Below are 22,258 nucleotides of genomic sequence, written 5' to 3'. Positions count from 1 at the left end.
ATCTTCTCCCAATGTCACTCCCAAAGCAGCAGAATGGGTGAGGACCCCAGGGAATTACACAAAAGCTCTGCAGTGTATCCCATCGATGATCCCCCAGCCTCCATGGACAATCCCTCTTCCTTAACAGATTTAGAAATGAGTGGTATGGGGATTTGTGGGGACAAGGTAGAGAAATTTCCCTCTGGGTTGGTCTTCTGGACATTCTCCCACCCCTGCAAATGCTGCAGTATTTCTTTGGAGAGCTGAGACAGCACACCAGTCATTTCCACACCTGGGAAATACCTAACTCTTGTTGAAATGCCTTAGGATGTGGCATAAAAAGTCCAATTGCCAGCAACAAATTACAGAGTTTATTAACATATTCTCCAAGGGTTATTCAAACATGCTGAATCACAGGCAGTAGTGATACCCCTTAAGTAATCTGCATTTTTGATTTAAACTCACAGCATTCTTGTTGCTTAATTTTCCTATTGATTACATAAAAGCATTAAAATTGTACTTTATGATTCCTTTTCTTTCTTTATGGCAATTTGAAGATAGGCAGCCTTCCATGTGATCTCTTCTGTTCCTCAGAGTACAAGTTGTATTCAAGGAAGAGCATTAGTAAAAATGGAGAAAAGCAAATTCAATTGTGCAACATGATGCTAGTAAGAAGGCAGATGCCAGAAGCATCCAGGAATAATGCATAAAGCCCCTTCTCAAATAAGCTTCTTTATGCAGTGAGTTTTAAGGGTCATATGGGAAAATTTGCACAAAGATTTTAAATTTTCATAGTTGAAGCTTTGGCCTTTGTTTTATACCCACTGATATTTTGAGGGCTCACAAGTATCTCTCAGTGCAGCATGGAACAGGCCCTGTTTATTTCCCATGTGCAGATGATGTAGGAGCTCTTCACAGGGAAAAAATGTTGTTTTCTCCTTCAGCGCCACTGAAAACTTTGTCAGTCTCTTCTGGTGGTCCAACACTGCAGTGAGAAGCACAGATCACTAAGGAGGGGACAAAAGGACATTGCTGTTTCAGAGCATTCTTTTTGGTTTGTAACATCAGCAAATTCCCATGGAAATGGAAACTTGAAACTGCTGAGCCCAATGACTGCAATGAAGTAACTCCTAATTTTTACAGCAGGGAGGTATTTACCTGCTTGCATTCTTCTCATGGATAGGGCAGGGCTGTTTGAACCCTGTAATGGCAGCTGTAGGGTAACCAGCATGGGATTCAGAAAAGAGTCTCTCCCCAAGCCCTGTCTCCCACATAGAGCAAGCAGTGAGGGACCAGCTACCTTTGAAAAATTATTGGTCTTTGGAAAAGGGGTGATGCTTCACTGCACACCCCTGTGGTTTGCCCACAGAAATTTTTTTCTTCAAGAGAAGCCAGAAGATATGAATTTATCAATTACATTTGCACAAGGTATCATGTCCTGGTATCAATCAAAATTAAAAGCAGATTAAGCACTTCCTTAAGCTATAGTCACTACACTGCAGTAACAGTAGCTTAATTTCTCCATTGCTCTGGGTTTCTGTTCATTTCTACACAAAAGCAGCATCCAGGAACCACTATTGAATTTCTGGAGTGAAGTTACCTGAAGTTTCCTCCTAATACAACTTTGGTAATCAACACCACAAGCCAATACTGTACCCATTACAATCAGTGGCCAATATACCTTCCTGTCTCTAAGAAAAATTACACTGGAACTTTTAACAGGAAATTACAAAATGGATTACCTTTTTACTATAAACTTCTTTGTATGTTTACCTGGAAGCAAAATAATATTAATGTTACAATGGCAAAATGAAATCTATAATTCCAATGTATCTGTCAAACAAGCTCAGAAGCAATGACAGCAAGTTGCAATATTTCTGTGGGCTAAGCAAGAAAGAAAGGATCCCATCCTGATTTCAGTTTCACCCGTGTCTTTTGGTAGCATTTCCAAGAAATTATGGAGCCACTTAAGTATAAAGAGAGAGCCAACAGGATGAGCCAGCCCTGCAAGAAGTGAGGGAACAGGTTCTTTGCACAGGCTGCCTCCTACTGCATCCCCACCAGCTCATCCTCCCTGGCCCCCTGATGCTGCCACAGTCCTGGAGTAAGGACAGCAACCCCCATGAAATGAACACAGCACTGCCCCCAGGACCATGGCAGAGCTCCCAGAACAGCCAGGGGCTCAGGAGGATGTGCACAGCCCAGCATCAGAATCATTTCACTCCAGGATACTCACGTTTCCAAACCAAGAGCATCAGTATGAAAAGGATGGACCCTGCTATGACACAGGCAATGAGAATTGCAGAGCTGGGAAACTGGAAGGGAGAAGAGAGAGACTGAAAAGGCTTTGGGAGCACATTTCCTTCAGAGCTATTTACACAGGAGGGGCTGCACTGGTGCCAGAGCACTGGGCTGCAGTTTGCAATGCTGTTCTGAGCTTGCCTGCACAAAGGGCTGAGAAGACACATCGAGTTGATCATGATAAACAAAATTAATTACCCTTTCAGTATTTAATAAACCTTACTCTAGAATACTGAAACCAGATTAATCCCATTTAACATGAACTTCACAATAAGGTACCCAAAGTAGGAGGAGGAGCTCAGTCACCCCCATCCTCCTCTCAGAGACAGAAGGAGGTGTAACACCCTCCTAACTTGCCTTTTACCCCGAGGGTGTTACCTCCCCTCTCTCACAGGGATGCCAGGGGATCAGATTTTTCTGAGGTGTCCAAGTCAGATGGAATGCTCAGGCTTTGGCTCTATCCACTGAAAAGAGGAACAGGTGGTTCCTGAGCTTCTAAATAAAAGTTCAAACCACTGTTTGCAAAAGCTGTCCCTGTAGTATGAATACACTGGAAATCACTAGTGTGTCCTGCTGTCCTGATTTCTACTCAAACACTCTTGGAACTTAGAGGAAGTTTTACCTTATCTCCTCTCTCTTCATATTTCCCAGCATTGCCATCTCTGTTTGCTGAAACCTCTGAAAATGAAAGAGATTGAAATTATTACTGGCACAATCACCTGAAGGAGCGAGGGCTGCAGTGGCTGTCACAGCTTCAGTCAAGGAGTAATGAACTCTCAGGGAATGAGAAGGGCAAAAGCCCCTTGCAACCAAAAGAGAAGGATCAGTTTCCTTCCTGGTGGCTGAGGAAGCCGTGGGAAACCTCAGCCTTCACCAAGAAAGAGGAAAACCCAGGGACACCTTCACTATCTCAGGTTGCTCCAAGTCCCATGCAGCCTGGCCTTGGACACCTCCAGGCGTGGGGCAGCCACAGCTTCCCTGGGCACCCTGTGCCAGGGCCTCCCCACCCTCACAGGGAAGAATTTTTTTTCCTAATATTCAATCTAAACCTACTCTTGGTCAGTTTGAAGCCATTCCCCCTTCTCCTGTCACTACATATTCTTGTAAATAGTGTCTCTCCAATATATAATCCCATGGCTATTTTTAAAATTATTTTTAAAACTTTTCAGAGTATGTTATCCCATTAATGACCTAATTTGCCCCAAATATCTCTGTTCTGACCAGCCTCCTGTGAGAGCTGTGTTGATGTGTCTCCACATCCCATGTGTTTGTATTTTATCAAAGACATGGACAGGGCATAGCCAGTTCATGCCAGTGTAAGTAGACTTTTGCACAGGAGTAGAAAAGAGATTATGACTAATAAGAACTACAGCTAAACAAATACAGGTAATAAAACACTAAAAAGAACTAAAAATCCTGGGGAAGTGTGAACATTGCATTTTCTCATATGCCTGTTTTATGACACTCCACTCTCTCAGAGCTCTGTACTTCAGAACCACCCCAAATCCACAAGAAATGCAGATGTAACAGTGACAATGCAGGTCCAACAAGTCAAAGTTAAATTTTATGGCAACATCTGCAGCCTGGCTGGTGGGACCAACTATTGCTGCTCAGTTTGATACTTGAAAGAACAAGGATATTTTTGGGGTCTGAAGTATGGCTGGTGCTGGCAGGGTTGTAGCTGGGAGAAAGCAAGTGAAGAGAGAAGAGACATTAAATCAGAGCCATTAGATCACAGGTTGCTTGAGGAGCCATCCACCCCAGGCAACCCAACCTATCTGCCAAAAATTGCTCTTGGAGATGGAGGGCTCTTAACCCTGGCTTTCTCTCCTGCTGTTCTAACATCAATACAATGTTCAGCAACAAATCAGCTTTCCCTTCCCTTACAGCAAGCCTGAGCTGGGTGTATTTAGTGCATTATTTCACAGAGTGAATGAAACAGAACCAAGAACTGGACTTGGCTTATCACTCTCACCAGACACCAGCAAATTGTGCTGCAGCATTTTCACACCTTGTGACAGTTCAACACAAGGTTTTGCACTGGTGGGAGTGACTCACACCTGCAGGGTACATCTGCTGTTGCTGCTGTTGTGGTGGCTCTTTACAGATCACTGTCACATCTCAAGCTGCCCCAAGAATCCTGGACCTAAGACCCTTTTTAAAACTTGATATTTACAATGATAAAATATGGGCATTATCCATCACCCCAGGAGGGTGACAAGTGAGACTGGAGTGAGAAACCCTCACTAATGTTCAAGAGACCATTTTAGTCTCTTCTGTGAGCCCTTTCCAGGGGCATCAAGTAACACTCTGCTGTAAGTCTTTAGGTCTATTCAAAGAAGACCTGCAAAAATCAAAATACTGAGGGTTTAAAAAATGAGAGATTCATGGCTCTTACTAGAACTAAGAGTCCAAATGCAACATGTCATCCTTGAGTTTTAGCACTGAGTTCTCTGTTGAGGGCACAACACTTGGGAAAGATTTAAAATGGAAATCTCAATGAACTCGTAGTGATGACAAATCAGATATCTGATAATTCAGCCATGTTGAAAAGTCTGGGTTTTGACTTCTCTCAGACCCAAAATATCTGACAGTCATGAGTTATTCAGAACCAACTTCCTTTGGAAGTATAAAACATGTTTTTCTCAGCTGTGATTTCAAACTATTTCTGTGTGGACCCTGGATACTGCCAGCTGCAATGAATAATCATCAGTGCGTGGTTGGTGCACTTTTAAGAATACTCAACAGTTTTGTTGATGCCAACTTTTTAATTTCTCTGAACAAGCAACTTCTGACCTTGTAATGTTCTCCTACTCACCCATGACTGTCCTCTCTTCCATCAGGACAGAGCTGCTGGTTTCCTCTGCACTTGGAAGTGTACCTGGGAATTCAGTAGTCACTGAAACAAAGTAAAAAGTAATGCTTATAAAGATCATTAATGAGAAGAGTCTCCAGATGGCATTCAAATCTGTGCAGACAACAATCTGTAGAAATTAAGTCAGTAATGTGGATGAAGTAGCAACCTATAAATGGTTTGATAACAGGTCACTCTGATCACTAATAACAGCAGCAGCCTTCATATGAAATGAGAATGTAAATACTGAGTTTTAAACATTTTTTGAATTGTCACTATTTCTCAAGCAGAACATACTCTAAACTAAACTTTTCACAAGGCAATTTCAATTGTCTTTCCCCCCCCAAAAAAACCCAAATAGAGTAGTTAAGTGAATCTCTCTTACTCTACTTCAGGTGCTGGGCTTCACATTTATTTCTGCTGTACTTCATGATCTTTCTGCCACATTATTTCTCCATGTTAAAGCTCCTCTGTAGGAAGCCTGACCCTCTACTGCCTTGGCTGTTGACTCCAGTTTAGCATCATCTACAACATCTGACTTGTGTTTGCCTAAACCCCCTGAAACACACCCATAGGCATCTCAGAGAGAACTTCCCAGATATAAATATAAGTATTGGAGAGTCTCTATGATGCCAGCCAGGCTAACACAGATCATCTCTGCTACACAGAAAAATGAAAGGATTGGTGCTGGTTACCCTCTGTTATTCCAGAGAGTGTGGAGCAGAACATGTCATCTTCAGTTGCCACATCAGCTGCTTGGGAAGCAGTTGGAAAATCTGGGAGAGGAGTTGTTTCCACCATAGTCACAGGAAAAATATCATATTCTGTCCCAGAAATTGTTGAGGGAGCAGAGGTCTCCCCTGTAGTTACCACTGGAGACTCGGGGGCCGTGGTTGCTGCTGGAAGGCTGCTGGTTGTCAGCAGGACTGTAGTCTCTGGTGCTGGCTGGAAATCAGAGGTTGCTTGAGGAGCAGAAGTTGTTTCTATAAAATGTTTGGAGAAAACAGGAGCTTCAGTGGTGGTGGTGGTGGCAGTGGTGCTCACTAGAGGGGCTGCATGGAAAAACAGCCAAGGGAAAAGCCAGGTCAGAGCATTCACAACCAACCCTGAGGGAAGCCAATGCAGAACTGAATAAAAATTATCTGGCTGCTAAAGTACTGAAAATGAAGGTGGGAGAGTTACTATTTTAATTAGCTGAAAGCACAACCAGTCTGAGAAATTCACAGATTTCTAGATTTGCTTTTCTTTTACCAGTCTCAAACACCCTTCCTTGACCGTCTTCTAGTAATGGGAGGGCCAGAACCTTATGTGGTAGAACCCCAAAGTTTGAAAACTTAGTTATTTTGCTTTTCAATGTCCTCATAAAAATACAATAAATAAAACACCTCTGTTTTTCAGCTATAATCTTCTTGTTAATCCTTGCAACTGGTTCTTTTTTCATGGCCTGTTGCCCTCAGCCTCAGAGGCAGACAAGAATTGCAGCGTTTTTCACCCTCTCACCTGTTGTATTGTTTAAAAAAGACAAACAAATGTGCTGTGAACACCAATTGCGCTCTGTAAAAACCAGAAAAAAATTGTTTTTCTGCTTTGGGGAGGGTGGGTATCATCTCTTTTATTTCTGAGCAAGACTTTGCTTTATCCTGCAGCTCAGAAAGATAATAGGAAGGGGAAGAAGCCCTTCAAGACTCGGAGACAAAATTTCCAAATATGTGGATGTTGAGGATCCACCCTTAAGGGGAAGGAAGCACCCTAAAGGGTGGGTCATCCTAATGTGTCTCCTTGTAATATAAATGAAACAAAAGTCTTCAGTCTTGGGGTGAAACTCAAATGAAAAACTGAATTTTATTCCAATGGTCCTTTAAATTATAAATCCCTTTTTAATTCCATCATCTTTTAAAAAGTCAAGCCGAGCTACACAACGAGAAATGCAATATTCATTTGAAAGGCAAAAAATGCGTAAAACTTAGGCGTTTTTTTTAATCTAAACTGCATATTGGCTGTGACTCAAATTGGAAACTGGTTGCAGATCTCCCTTGAAAAACGAGGAATTTGGGAAAAACTAGTAATTTGGGGAAAACGAGTAATTTGGGAAAAACAAGTAATTTGGGGAAAACACCTTTGGCCAAAAAAAGTGTACATAGACTCCAGTTTTCACCCCGCTGCTGGCCGTGTCCCCAAGGTGCCCAGCCCCACCTGTGGCCACCTCCAGCCGTATGTTCCTCTTGATGTCGTTGAAGAGGCCGGGGATCTCCACGCGGCAGCAGTACACGCCCGCGTCCTCCGCCTCGGCCACGCTGATGGTCAGGGACACGTCTCCAGCGGCAACGCTCCCGCGCAGGCTGTACCTCCACGATGCTCTGGACATCACCCGGCTGCCACTGGTGTGCAGGATTTTGCCCCTGCACTTTGAATTCGGGCAGGGGCCTCGGCCCCAGCACATGTCGGAGATGTCCTTGGGCCGTGTCACCCGGTAGGAGCAGGGCAGGGTCACAGGCTGTCCGATTGTCCCTCTGACAACGGCTTCAGACGCCGTGTGTGCTGTCAGGGAGGAGAGGAGAGGAATTCTGTCACTCTCTGGTGGTGGCTCTGCCTACACAGCACAAGGTGTGAGCAAACACTCCTGCCTGCAGGCAGGCCACAGCTGCTGAGCCCCAAGACTTCTCCTGCAGCTGGTGCCCCGAGGCACTACAGGCAACAGCCAGCAGCTCTCAGGCTTTGCTTTGCTCCTTGCTCTGGTCCTGGCCAGCTGCTGGAGGGGAGCTCATAAAATACATCAGATATGTGGTGAGCAAAGCTGGGGTCTGTCACTGGCAGCCCAAGAGCAAACTGGACCTCTGCAAATGGAATTTGAGAACTCTGCTCCCATCTCCTCTCCTAGGAGGCTGTTTGAAAGTTGTTCAGAACCCTGTTGTGAAAGACATCTGGTTTGCTCAGCCCACCACCACCTCCTTTGAAAAGGAAATGCTGTCACAGTTGCCTTTCACTGACAGTCTCAAAAGCAGGGTCCAAAATACCTATTCATGTGTGAAATTAGGGCCTAATTAAACTGGCAGAGCAGTGGGATCTGTCTGTAGGAACCTGTTCTCAGAAAGTGCACTGAGCAAGCCCTGCCAACTAATCCCACTCACCTTGTGGAACTCTGTCTACAGAGAAAACTTAGTTGTTGGTGTTATACTGATTTTTAAAAAAGCACATACACACTTTCCTTGTCCTCTTACTCTTAGTGACCAGCTTATGTTGATGTTTACAGTCAATGCCACCTTGGCATCTGGTCTAAATCTTTGCAATATATTATTCCCTATTATTTATGATGTTCCTAGATTGCCCTAAAACACATTTCTTCACAAAAGGCATTACACAAGAAAGTTCTGACAGGAACAAATCTTTCCTGGTTTACATTCACCTGATCTGTGTCAGTCCTCCTACCTTTCCTTTGTCCCCATGTTATCATTTCCATACTGTGCAGCAGGAACTGAGGGACCTGGGGGAACAACCAGACCTGTCCTCCAGCCCTGCAGATCTGATGTCTCATGGCCAGCTTGCTCACCCCAAAGAGGACTTGCTGCTCTGCTATATCACCAGCTTCAGCCCTGGTTTGCCAAACATTTCTATTTTGCCAGCTGTTTGAATGCCTTTCCTTTTTGGCACAACTCCCAGGCAGCAAACAGATGCTTCCAACTGTGTCCATGTCTCTTTTGTTTTCTCTTTAATGGACTATTCCCTAGGTGAGGCTTTAATCTGTGGCAGGCTGCCTCGTGATTTGTTATTGGGATGACATTTCAGATCCGTCATTGCTTATCCCACTGGCAAGAGGAGCCAACCCATTCAGGTTTCCACAGCTCCAAATGCTGAAAGAATAGAGGCAGACAAAACAACAGGCAATATGGACTGAAGGGCAGGAGCTTCTGCAGAGAAATGAAGGCAGGATATGCCAGAAACTGAATTCCTGAATGCAGGATAAGGCTTTGCAAGATGGTGGCTTTGGCCCCTGGAAAGGGAAGATTCATTTGCCTTGAAACAGCAAAACAGAGAAAACAGCTTCTCTCTATGGAGACAGAACCAGACATGCAGTTGACCTTGCAAGTATTTCTGTGAGAGCAAGGAGTTAGTCATGAGCAGGTTAACACATATTTTCAAGATGGCCCACCAAAGATGTGTGGAAAGCCAGCTAAAACTGTTGCTAGAATTCAGGTCACTGCTTCTTGAGGAGACATGGGCTCATCTTCTGCTATTTCAGCCCATTTCTGCACAGCAAAAAAAGCAGCCTCATTAAACAATCCTTTAACAAATGAAAATTTGCCTGCTCTTCTCTTTGAAATAAGCAGAGTCCTTAACTTAGTAAATAAATAACTAAGTAAATAATTTGAAAGAAGAGGAAAGACACAAGGCATCAGAGTATCTTCAGTGCAGTTTCCCTCTAGTATTCCTCTTAGAAAGTTACAGGTTTGCAGTTTCAAATCCTCTTTCAATTTCTGTGAAGCTGATGTTGCCAGCATCTCCCTGCACTGCAGCAGCCTGGATTCAACAGTATGAATCCTTATTCAATAAGGATTAAATAACTTAAATAACTTCTCAGGTACAGCCTCTTCTAGAGACTGATTTTTCCAAAGGAAATAGTAAATAGGAGGGAATTAACATGTCTTTGAAATTTAGAGACCTTAATTTAATTAAGAGCAGGTCCTGAGACCCTGCTCTTACTGTGAGGAGAATCCTGCCCCTCTCCATGGCCCCGGCCTTGCTGGCATCCAGATTTGACCCAAGGCTCTGCCTGGGTGTTCCCACTCAAATCTGTGAGGTTTGTCACTCTTGGGCCCTTCATTAATGAGAGAGAAATGGACTCCACATGTTTAATATCCCATCCAAAATAGAAAGGGGTATTAATAATTAGTCAGATCATACAGTTATATTTATGTACAGTCTCTCTAAAACTGACCCTTGGGGCAGCTGGCACTAAGCAGTAGTTCCCACAGTTGCTCTTGTAGTTGTCTTCTCTCCCACAAACTGGTCACTGGATGGACAAAAACATTCATCCTCCAGTCAGGACAGATATTTGATAAGACTTTTTTTTCCCCCTTGATCTATTCCTGGAATAATTTTCCGACTTTGCAGAAGATATTTGGAATCTTTGCCCTATCGATCCTTTTTTATTTTTTTCCTTACTGAAGCTTCTTTACAGATGAGATTGCAGAGGATATGACAGATAAACAGAAAAGAAGCATTTAACTGGCTATTGAACCTCAAAATAACACATTCTCAGCACGGAGCTGAGTTAAAGAGCAGGTAACAAAAAGCCATTCTCATTCTTCAGGAGCTCTGCAAGGGAAGAAAGAGAATAAGGGAACTAACACAGAGGAAACAGCACACATTTTTAAAAATGAAAAAACCACAAAGTTCAAGCAGTATTAGCTCATAAATAAGAAAATTTTTGAAGTTCTATATACAGTTATGATCTTTTTCACTGTTTTGTTTTCACAAAACAAGTGCTTCTGGTTTTCATTTGTTTCCTGAGCAAACAAAAAGCAGGTGAAGACTCACCTATAAAGATCTGTATCACCATCCAGTGAAACAGCACAAAATGGGACATTCTGGCTGACGGAGACACCAGCGCAGCAAGTGGAAGAAGAGGAAACCAGACCTTATCCTTTCCAGAGTCTGAGTGACTCCCACTGAAGTCTCATTTCTCCATTTCCAGATTTTACATGCTGCAAGTGTTTCTCTCCTACGCTTCCGGATAGGAACTGCCCCAGGAGGGATCTGCTGCCGTGCTCAGCGCTGTACAGCCCCACCTGGGCCACTCTGGGCTGTTCTGGGCCACACAATTTAAAAAGGACATTCAGGTGCTGGAATGACAGAACCAGAGGACACAGCCTCAAGGGAAATATAGGATGGATATTAGGAAAACATTTTCTATGCAACGAGTGATAAAGTTCTGGAATGGTCTGCCCAGGTAGGTGGTGGAGTCACCATCCCTGGATGTGTTTAAAACGAGACTGGACATGTCACTGGGTGCCAGGGTTTAGTTGAGGTGTTAGGGTTGGGCTGGACTCGATGATCTTTAATGTCTCTTCCAACCCAATAATTCTGTGAACGTGCTCAGATGAGGCCAACTGAGCAGGTGGCAGGGGCTGGAATGAACATCCTGTGAGGGGCAGCTGAGGACTCCAGGACTGGAGAAAAGGGGGCTGAGAGGAGCTCAGAGCTCTCTGCAGCTTCCTGAAGAGGGGACATGGACAGGGATCTCTTCTCCCTGGTAGCGACTGACAGGACACAGGGAGATGACTCCAAGCTCATGGGGATGATTCCAAGCTGACCAGGGAGATTTACACAGGACATTGGGAAGTATTTAGTGAGAGGGCAGTAAACCCTATAAAGGCTTTCCTTTTCACCTTTCCTCTTCCAAGATAGTCAGCATGGTCCTAGCACCAGAAATTTCAATATTCTATTTGCTTTGCCATTCCCTGGAACTCTTAAGGCTCAGTTCAGTTCCAGGGTCCTGAGTGGCAAGAACAAAGTCTGTGCTTTTACACCCCTAAACATTTGTCATAGTCTCCCCTCCGACTTTTTCCTCAGTTACATTTGCTTAATCCCTCATTTGCCATGCTTCTGCCTTCTGCCTGAAGACCCCTCTCTTTCCTCAGCTTTGTATTTTCTGTTTGCAAAGACAGCCTTAGAGGAAGTTGTTGCAAATGTTTTGTTGCCAAAACCACATCCTTCCCAAAGAAATGCAACATCAGCTTCAAGAAATATATTTTACTCCTTCTGACTGTTTTATTTTTTTCTGACCAATTGACAAATAAGTTCTCTGGAAGTTTTCTCTGGAACAGCTGAGTAATAAAGCAAAAGTAATTCAGGGCAGTAAGGTCAGGAATGAAGAACTGCAGATAGACAAAATTCTGTGCAAATAAATGTAGCACAGTGCAAACTGGAGTGCAACTCCAAGTTCAAATGATAAAATGATGGGCTTTTAACCAGGCATTACACTTTTAGTAATGAGATTTTGGGCTTATCATGATAGTCAAGTCCATGAAAATATCGCCCTTCTGCTTGCTAGCACTAGAAAAAGCAAATAAAATGTTAGCAGTAAAGGCAATGAGTAAAATACTTAATTTGCTCTATTCTACCAGCTACAGTTCATACAATAGCCCAGCCCCAGCTGCTCTGTGAACAGAACTAATGAAAGCTGAGGTATCCAATATCCTGGAGACTTTCTCCCTGCAATGATCATAGTTTCTCCCATTACTGACCACCCAGCAGTGGCTGTGAGCTGATGCTCAGCTGATGCCAGTGCAGGGATGACTTGGGTCATTATTCAGCTATAAATTCCCATAAAGCTTGTCCAGACAGAGCTGGACAGTATGTCACAGGCAACCAGGAAAGGCACAGGATGAACACAGCATCCTATCAGCTTTGTTTTCATAGCAAGGCTGAGCCAACAGCAGAGTGCATTGGAAAAGGCCATTCAAAATCCCAGTGTGCTGGGAAGAACCACAAACACTCAGGTCACTTTCTGCTCTTGTACTGCTATCTAGTGGCTTCTTGCAGGCAGAAAAGGCAGAGGTGTCTCAAAAAAGAGAGTTTTCAGCTCATCAGCTCAGTGTACTGCCAGACAATCTCCTGATGGCTGAATGGCTTCCAAGTGCACTTGCTTGTGTCTAAGGCTCATTTTGAAATGGCTTTTCTGAGATCCACTGACACAAGTGCAGGTAGCAAAAGCCCAGGGAGCTTCTGCCTTTGTGGATGTGTATCACACTGCACGCCCAGGGCAAAGTTCTTGCTCCACACTACCTTTGAAATTCTATTTACCAAGTAGTTACAGAACAGAAAGATTTTGCTTAATTCAAGATTTTGGTTATCAGATACTCTAGAACTTTACGTGAAAACCTTGCTGATGCAAGAATTAGTCTGAATTAGTCTGTAATATTAATTTTAAAAATCCCTACAGACAAACATCTTTTATGATTAGGAGTCTTAAGGATGGCCCACAAACTCCTTAAGAGCATGAACAGTTGAAATCAGATGATTTTGGAGATCCCACATGTCTAACTCTGACCCCAGTAGAGACTGATTACATAAAACTGCAGAAAGCAGAAATTGCTGGAGATGTTTCCTGAGCCAGTTCAGAGACCAAATCAGACTTCCTCCAGCTCCTGTCATGGGCTGGAGCCTGCAGCAGCAACATGCTCAGCCAGGCAGAAGGAAAGCATTGTCTGCAGCAGGGGCAGAGATTTGGGGTCAGTAATTGTTATTAGTAATCAAATGCAAAAATACAGTCTGACACCAGCAGGTCATTTCTGGATTCTGTACCTTCTCACACAAAGCTATACATGATGTGAAGACAGAAAATGGCACAGCTGGTTTTGTCCATCATTTTTCCTGGCCCTGGGATCAATGATCACCCAAAATCTGTGCTCCCACTCTTCAGTCAGCCATGAATTCACCTTTACCTTTTCAGCCTGCTACAACAGGGACCCCAGGAGAACAGAGATCACAAGTGAAAATCCAAAGCACCTGGCCCAATTTGCTTTCCATTTCTTCCCTCCTCAGCAGGACAAGCCTTTTCCTCCTTTGGAGTTTGTGCAAAACCACTCACCTGCAAGACCCCACCTGAGCCAGACCCCCTGTGAGCCCTGGGGAAACCACTGCCCTCCCAGCCAGCCCCAGCCCTCCCATCTCCACCAGCTGGGACAAGGAGGGGTCACTTCTGCACTGACCCCAGCTCCCCCTAAAGCACAACCAGATCGTAGCCTCAAGCTGTGTCTCAGCTGTTAACATAAATACTTATGATGTTATGCCTCATTGCAGTGTTGAAATAATTTTAGAGTCTAAGATTAACTCACTGGTAGAAAGTTTGTGGTGAGTTTTTGCTGTGGCAGCAGTGTCTGTGTTGGGTAATTCCACACTGCTGCTGAGGATGAGCCTCAGGACAAAATTATTTGACCAATATTTGGTAAGAATTGGTGTCTCTCCTGCCTGTGCTGCTTTTCTGCTCTTCTCCCAACCTCTGCTTAAAATGTGTTCTAAAAACAACAGAGGACAATCACTCTTCTTCTTAAAGATGATTTGGGTGTGTTGTCTCTTGCTCAGCAATTTATACTCACAGGACTGACTCTATTTATTTATTTAAAGTAAACCAAAGTTTAGTTTTGCAGAGAATAAAAGCTGAGGCACATCACTGAGGAGCAATAGAGGAAAGGCACTAGGCCACAGATATCTCCCATTTATGAGGTAAAATCCATCAAATACATTCAACATTCTTAGGAATTAAGAGTTGTTTGATATCTAGAGATGAGTGAAGGCAAGGCCAACTTCCAGCCAATATTTTGTGCAATGTCCACAATTTCTCTACAAGCTAAGAAAATAATCTCATTAACTTTACAAAGGTGGGGGAAGGTTGTTCAGAATTTTTAGAGACTTTGAAGTGAGACTTTCCACACCAAGGACTTCTCAGGGTAGAGGAGAAAGCCACAGGAAAACAGTGATGTACTTTGTCAAAAAAAACTCACACTTAGTCAATTCTCTGCACACAAGCTGTGACTGTTCTGTCCACTGAGTTACTGATGCTGCCTGGCTTCAAGGATATCCCCTTGGGGGTGAGCAGCCATAGCTCCTTCAGATGTAATTCCAGGTGGACAGACATTAGTATTTTGCATTACTGAGCTGTTACCAGAACAGGCCATACCTGATTTCAATGAAAATACAAAAATAAGTGTGTATTAAATTACTAATACTACCAAGATTGGCCATGTAACCTCTATGTCACACAGCTGTGAGATTGCTTCTGCCCTCTGACGACACAGACTCTGTGGAAGGTGGCAGATAGAATCCACAGTGAACACAATTGTGCCCTTCTGGCACTTCCTCTTTTTTTTTTCCCAACAAGGAAGCGAGAATTTGAAGCAGATAATAAATATAATCATAACTTTCTTTAGGAAATGGAAAGTTCCACCAATACCAGTTTTGGTTTCTGTCTCTGGAACAGGCTGATAAAGATTTTAATTTAAAGTGTAGCTTTTATTTATTTTATTATTAGGATGTGAATAATGCTTCAGTAGTGCAGTCATGTTCAGCTGCTGAGCAGAGGGAGCAGTCAGCATTTTGCAAACTATTTAATGTCCCAGCAATGACAAAGACAGCCATGCATCCAGTCCTTAGTGTATGATATAAATATTTTCCTCTGCATGAGTCTCTTCTTCCAGGGCACTATGGCTCCCCACACCTTGTGGCCTCCAAAATGCAACAAAGCTGCACAAAAGAGTAAAAAAACATGGTGTTAAACCAAAAACAGACAATAAAACCACAGAGGAACAGATCAACCAGCTCACTAGAAAATGTAAAATACATTTAAACATGTGATCATGACTGATAGTGAATCATCTTTCCACTTCTGAGACAATTGACAACTGACGTTAGCAAGCTGCCTAATGTTGTGAACAGACCGTGACACTTATTTTTGCTTAATAAGTAACAAAAAGCAGTTATTAGTTTATTTTTATAATATTTTCTATTAACTTGAGGTTAAAAAATAAAGCCATAGTGGTCAGGACACTGACTTTTTTTTCTGCAACTTCATTTATCCTATTAGCAAAAGCAGGAACAGAAAACTTACCCTGCAGAATTACCCATCTTCTTTGTGTTGTAAAAATATTCTAAGGAGCATTCAGAATGAAAAGAAAGAAAGAAAAATTTAATTTTGTTTAAACCATTAGAAGCATGTAAAATAGTAGGTTCAAAGAAAAATTCAGGTGTAAGAAACTAAATAAGGAACCTTCAAAAATGTTTTCAGGATAGGAATTTCCCATTGTGAGCAGCCACAGCACTGGGGCCCTCCAGGGACCTCAGCTCCCTGCCCTGAAGTGGGAGATGTGGCATCAGCCACAGCTGTGGCTGGACAGACCTGAACAATCCTTGAGTAAGTGCTTATGAGTACTCACGTTTAGTGAGGAGCAGGGCCAAAATCAGGATGAGCAGAAGAGCTGCACACGAGCCAATCCCAATGTACAGCCCACGTTCGGGGTCCTGCTGACTGGCAAGTGATACAGATGAGTTCTGTCAAACACAAGCCAAGGAGCATTAGAGGAACTGACAGCAACAAGCCCATGCAATACCCAAAGGCCTTCTGTGTGTTTTGCAATTCTGCAGGAAAAGCACACCTTAGACCAAAAGCCTAATTTGAGCAACAGAACCAGTTTCAAACAGAATCTCTGCAACATTTGTGTGAACCGTGCTGTTAGACAGTCTTCGAGATTTTCAGAAGACCTGAAGTTATGAGAAATCCCATTTATTCAGGTTTAATAACATTTGGTGAATTTTTTTAATGAGTAAGGTGTCTCCTGATGTCACACCCTCCCACCTGTGCTGCAGGACTCAGCAGGACACACAGAGCTGCCTGTCTGAGCCCCACTGCACAGGAGTACAGGGCACCCCTGTGCTCTCAGGTGGCCCCAGCTGCACTTTTGCCCATGTCCTGTCATACCTGCAGGTTGGCAGCCACATCCAAGCAGCCTGAGGGGCCTGAGCAGGGAGCAGAGGCCTGAAAGGACATACAGATGTTGCTAAAGCTCTTCCTCCTCATTGAAGGAAGTATTTTATGCATGCTAAGCAGGGGTTTTTTTCCTCCTCTCTAATAATGAGCACATAAGCACTCTTTATAACCACTAAACATGCAGACTACAAAACAATATTCTGCTGCAATCAAACAAAAGCAGTGGAAGCGACATGTAGGGATGACCCAGTAACCTCTCAAGTCCATCCATTCTGTCTAGGTGTGCTACAGCAAGGCTGATGCTTACAGTCTGAGGAGCTTCTGAGGCAGAAACCAATGGCCAGGTCCTTGTGACAGTGACAGAGGATTCACTGGTGCTGCCAGGAGCTGAGCAAAGGCAAGACAAACACATCACTTGCACAGAGAACTGTTCTGTCTCAACAGAGAAGAATTTGTACTGCTGACTTGGGACCCTGAACTTCTCTGTGTGTCAGCAGTCTGGGCTCTGCATATCATAAGAGGTTGGTGCCTTCAGAGGGCAGCACAAAACTCTGAATATTGAAGTTTCTGCTGTCCTTTTCAGAGCTTTGAACTCCTTCTTAGGAGTACTTGGCTCTCACTGTTATCTCAGCACTGGGAAGGAGTTACCAGTCAGAGCTGGAGCCAAGAAACAGTGGCCATAGGATCATAAAACAGATTGGGTTAAAAGGGATTTAAAGCCCTTATCATCCCCTGCTATGGACAGGTTTCTCAATGCCCCATCCAACCTGGCCTTGAAGCAAAAAATGATGCATAAAGCAAACTTAGGTTATCAGCTGAAAACTGATGAAGATTATCTCAGGGCCTTGAAGCAGCACATGATGCAGGGTCACAGAAAGCAGGTGATACTTTTAAAGCCCCAGGCAGCTATACAGTAAACAGACTGAACAAAATGCAATATATTTGCATAAGGACCTGCAGCACATTTTGAGGTAATTTCCCAGAGCACAGCTGTTAGCAACATTTAAAATTAAGACCTACAAATTTCTGTCTTATCTATCATCAGTCTCAGTTTCTCCATGTGTTGTCAGATGACATAAAAATCTCCTGAACTAAAATGTCCTGTTCCCTCTGTGCCAACCCCAGCTGGTTGCTTTTATGTTTTAAATTGTTACCCTTATCCCAGAAGCTTTATTTTGAAGAGGACAGGATAATCAGCTTCCACTGGAGATTCTAGAGTATTTCTAAATCAGAGGCACATGGACACCTGCCTTTTCCCATCTCTCTCAGTGTGAACATGCACACACTACTTTGTATTCTGAAAACTTCAAACACTGTTACACCATCAGCTAAGGAAGAGGTCACAGGGATAAGAAAATCCCTGACTTCTAAGATTGGAATAAATGTTATTTGCAACTAGAATAGAAACTGTTTGAGAAAGTTTTCACTTCTTCTTCCAAAAAGGAAATGCAACTGTTGTAACACTAATTTGGAGTTGCTTAGCTGAAAACATCCAAGATAGAGGGAGAAATACAAATGGAATCCCTGATTTATCTATTTTTTTTTTCAGACTCCAGAGAATAAACCATTGCTACATCACAAGGTTTCTCTTGTGTAGTGGAAATTAAAGTTGTCTTTTTCAGACTGGAAAGATGCAGCTGAGCAGGTTCATGATAGAAGTTTATCCTTTTGTGAAGGGAATGTAGAAAACAAGTGAGGAATAGCTGACCACTGTCTCTTCCCCTGCAATGAGGAGCCTCACATTATTAAATGTGCACAGAGGGTGTGGGCAGCCTCGGGGACACACCTTACACCAGGGTGGAACAATAATTTGGCACTGTGTCACAAAAATAATGTCATTTTTCTATCATCCTCCTTAATCATCTGCTGCTGACTGCTACAGGAAGCAGGACTCTCAGTCTGATGTTCTTTTGAGCTAGTCCAATAAAACAGTTCTGATTAAATAGTAGGTACACCCAACTCCGAAAAGTTGTGTTTTACCATTCATGGGATGCATTTCTAGAAGATGAGGTGAGATTTTATACCACAAAAACCCCCTACAAACCAAAACAATAGTCAAATAAAAGCAAACCTTGCAGCACCACTAAAACATCTATTTAAGCATCACACCTGGAAGCAGCTTCCTCCCAAATATACATGTTCCCTCAGTATAATATCAATCAGAATTTAAATCCAAGTTCTGATCTTTGGTAATGTTTAATAAATTTAAGCCAAATATTTCTACCATCTGTCATAATTTTTTTTCTTCCTAAGATTCCCCATTTGCAATATGGCTTGTACATGCTATTAATACTTGGATAAAAATTACCTGAGGTCTGTTCATAGGTGTAAGTGTGAGGACTTGCAGTAGAGATCCTTGCTGATGTCAACATATAAAACAAAATCAACACATAATTAACCTTATTGGGCATTTGTGTTTTGAGAAAAAGACAGTGTTTCCATAATAAAAATTTGCTAGCAAAGCACATTTGTCAGCCAAGTATCACAAATATCACAAGCAAGGGAAAAACTAAAAATCAAAGGAAGAATAGATTAAAAGCTTCTCTATACCAATTAAATCCCTGGGATTTAATCTAGAATCAAGCAGGGAAAATCAAACACAGCTTTCAATGACAAAGGTGCAGCAATAAAGCTTTGGATGAATACTTTATGCTGCCCTTCTTTTTAAATTCTTTGGTGTCTCTAAGAATGCTCCATGAAAGCATCATGTCCTTTTTTAACTGCAGTGACTGCAGTGGGATAACAACATTGCCAAAGGCAGCCTAACTGAGGTAGCACTAACAGCAGATGTGCAAGGTCCTCAAGATCAGTCAAGATTGCAGAAATCATTTCCACCACAAGCTTTGAAGCCCAGACCTAGGAGCAGATCCATCACAAGAGCTCCTCTGCACTCACCTTTCTTCACCGTAACCTTGTGATTAATCAGTTGATCATTGAACAGCCCCGGGATCTCCACACGGCAGCAGTAGGTGCCAGAGTCTGCTTCCCTGGCGTCCACGATGGTCAGGGACACGTCCCCCTTCTGCAGGTCCCCTCTCAGCTGGTACCTGCTGCTGTGCTGCTCTGTCACCCTCCAGCCATCTGTCCAGATAATGGGCTGGGAACACTTTGAATTGGGGCACTTGTCCCGACCCCAGCACATGGATGTGATGCTATTTGTGTTCCAGACAGTGTAGTGGCAGGGCACAGTGATGTTCTGACCAACCTCTCCTATCACAATTAATTCGGATACTGTGGAGCCTGGGGACAAAAAGACAAACAGTTATGGAGCACAGGGCAAGGAACAGGGAAGCTTCTTGTGAATCTTGCATGTCTGAAACCTCCCGTCTCTCAAAGAACACCAGGCTTTGCTGGATTTTGCACAAATAGATGTGTCCTGGCAAGACTGGTGCAGTGAGGGATAATGATCAGGCCAGGGACATGTTCACAGAAATAACATTTTCTGCAGCCTCTGCACATAGGCAATGAGGTGAAGAGACTCTGTGGCTTCTCTTGAGCCAGATGCAGTCTCTTGGCTCTTAATTTTTTCCTTTGTATGCATTTAACCCAAGCTACACACACAAGGGAGCTGTAAGACATTGACTTTTCTCAAAACCATTGTGGGAAACCCTTCCCCCCTTTCAATGAACTAAACTTCAGGTTTCATCTGAATGATCACTGCTGTATGAATTTCATTTTCTCTTGCCTTAAGGCAGGTTTTGCCCATTCTTATCAGAAGAAATTTTTCAGGGCTTTTCTGAGAAATATTATATATACTCTCTCTCTTTTTTTTTTTTTCCACTACCTTATTCTCTCTTCTAAGTCTTACGCAGTTTCTACTTAGTTTGCTTCCCCATAAATTTGTCACGTTTCCAGGAGGTTGTGTCACACTACTCAGGTCAAGACAGTGAGCCCTAACACCCAGCAGACCATTCATGACAGAGAAAAAATACACTGGGAATAAGTCTCTGAAAAAACTTACTTTCTTTAATATGGAAAAGAAGCTCAAAATGAAACTCATAATAAAAGGCTTTATAAAGAACTACAAAAAATATCTGTAATATTTTCTTTCTACTGAATTCATCTCACCACCAAGTTTTCAATGTCTGTCTGTCTTTATTATTACCACTTTACAACCTGTTGTTTTCATTGCTGTTGCCCTTAACAACCTAGGACTGCTCCCTCAGGAATTAAAAAAAAAAAAAGAAAGAAAAAAATTACCAATTTGTCCCAATAATATTTAATAGGCTAAAAACCACCAGAAGCCACAGTTGATCTTTTCCCTGTCTACCTAAGCATTCATCATCATGAGGCTCGCCAACTTGTTTTTCAGCTTCTCTAAAACAATTTTAAGTTCTCTGCTCAAATCATCATTGTCTAAAAAATCCCACTAAGATGCGCAGTCAGCCCAAGAAGCAGCATCTTTAAAGCCACCATACCCTCAGCATGTTTCTGTTTCCCAGAGGAGGTCAGGCCATTAGAACTCTGTGAAGTTCTATTTTAACACAGAGAACTGCAGCCTCTGTGATGTGGCCACTCTTCCTGCTGCAAGATAAAATTTCTCTTTGCCACCCTCAGAATCCCTGATGCATGTCACCTCAACCCACCTCCATCCAGTTGCTTCCGCCCCCGTGGTTACCTGTGAGCAGCACCAGGAGAACCCAGTTCAGGCAGATGGAAGACAACATTGTGGCTGAAGGTGACAAACACTCCTGTTCACTCTTCTCATTCAAGAAGAATGATCTTCTTTGTGAGCTTCCGTGTTTCCTCCTCAGCACATCATCTCCAGCCAGAGCTGCGGGTGCCTCTCAGTGCAGCCTGGGCTGTTTTGCCCGAGGTTGGGCTGTTGTGCAGTGTGCTGCAGCACAGCTGCTGGGGCAGGGTACAAGTGCACTGAGCTCTGCTGGCGGGGCTTTGACTGAGAGGTGACAACACTTCACAGCACCACACAACTCTGCTTCTCGTTTTTTTCCAGATCTGTTTGATGACTGTAAGTGAAACTTGACAGCAGCACTGAGCTGACACGACTGTCAGCAATCCGCTGCCCCAGACTGCTTCCCACACCTGCTTTGGCCACAGCAGACAGCGTTTGGATAAAAGGTTACATAATACATACTTGCTGTGGTAAGTGGAAAGGGCTTGGCCAAGTAACAGATTCGTAGGATGAACTACTCAAGCTTTTCATCACAAGTTTCTGGTTCTAATACTTAGAAGCAACTCAGAGCATCTTCTGGCAAATTTTCTTTGGCAGCAATAATTTGTTGGTTTTGGAAAACGGTTACACAGTTGAGCCCAACAGTGCCAGTCTTTAATATTTAAAAATGCCACATGCATCTGCATAAACATCCAGAATAGAGAGGAGACTTGAAAAAGTAGTGTGGAAGCCGACTCAAGGCTCACTTTGACAAAATACTGAAATACAGCTTTTGAGAAATGCTGTTTCCTGGCCATTCTCCCTGTGACACTATCCTCAAGGATGTCTTTTTATACTGTTTGGGCTAGAACTGCACCTGTGATCAAGGGCCAAGAAATGCTCTTTGCTGAAGCAGCTAAACTACTTCACAGTGAAATGAAGTACTAAGGAGCTATTTATGAGCAAGTGGAAGATGTTAGAATTGGAACCTTGCCTTGCATGACTGCCTTATAGGAGAAGAGAGGCACCA

The 22,258-nt window shown here is 43.1% G+C and overlaps 1 protein-coding gene across 1 annotated transcript; it reads right to left on the bottom strand.

Annotated features, from left to right (window-relative positions):
• Window positions 1–327: 327 nt before the first annotated feature.
• Window positions 328–21,583, bottom strand: LOC110482731 (uncharacterized). Its single transcript, XM_077786736.1, is given in 16 exon segments — window positions 328–964; window positions 1,722–1,752; window positions 2,216–2,294; window positions 2,903–2,958; window positions 5,099–5,179; window positions 5,830–6,186; window positions 7,328–7,672; window positions 10,670–10,785; window positions 10,787–10,974; window positions 15,286–15,376; window positions 15,741–15,780; window positions 16,066–16,180; window positions 16,924–17,003; window positions 18,925–18,975; window positions 19,512–19,856; window positions 21,235–21,583. Coding segments are annotated over 16 exon segments (2,097 nt in total). The 5' UTR covers window positions 21,284–21,583; the 3' UTR covers window positions 328–891.
• Window positions 21,584–22,258: the final 675 nt, after the last annotated feature.

The sequence above is a fragment of the Lonchura striata genome, chromosome 15 (assembly GCF_046129695.1).
Source record: "Lonchura striata isolate bLonStr1 chromosome 15, bLonStr1.mat, whole genome shotgun sequence".
Taxonomy (NCBI): Eukaryota; Metazoa; Chordata; class Aves; order Passeriformes; family Estrildidae; genus Lonchura; species Lonchura striata.
Note: the sequence above shows the minus strand (reverse complement) of the source record. Positions and strands in the feature narration are given on the sequence as shown.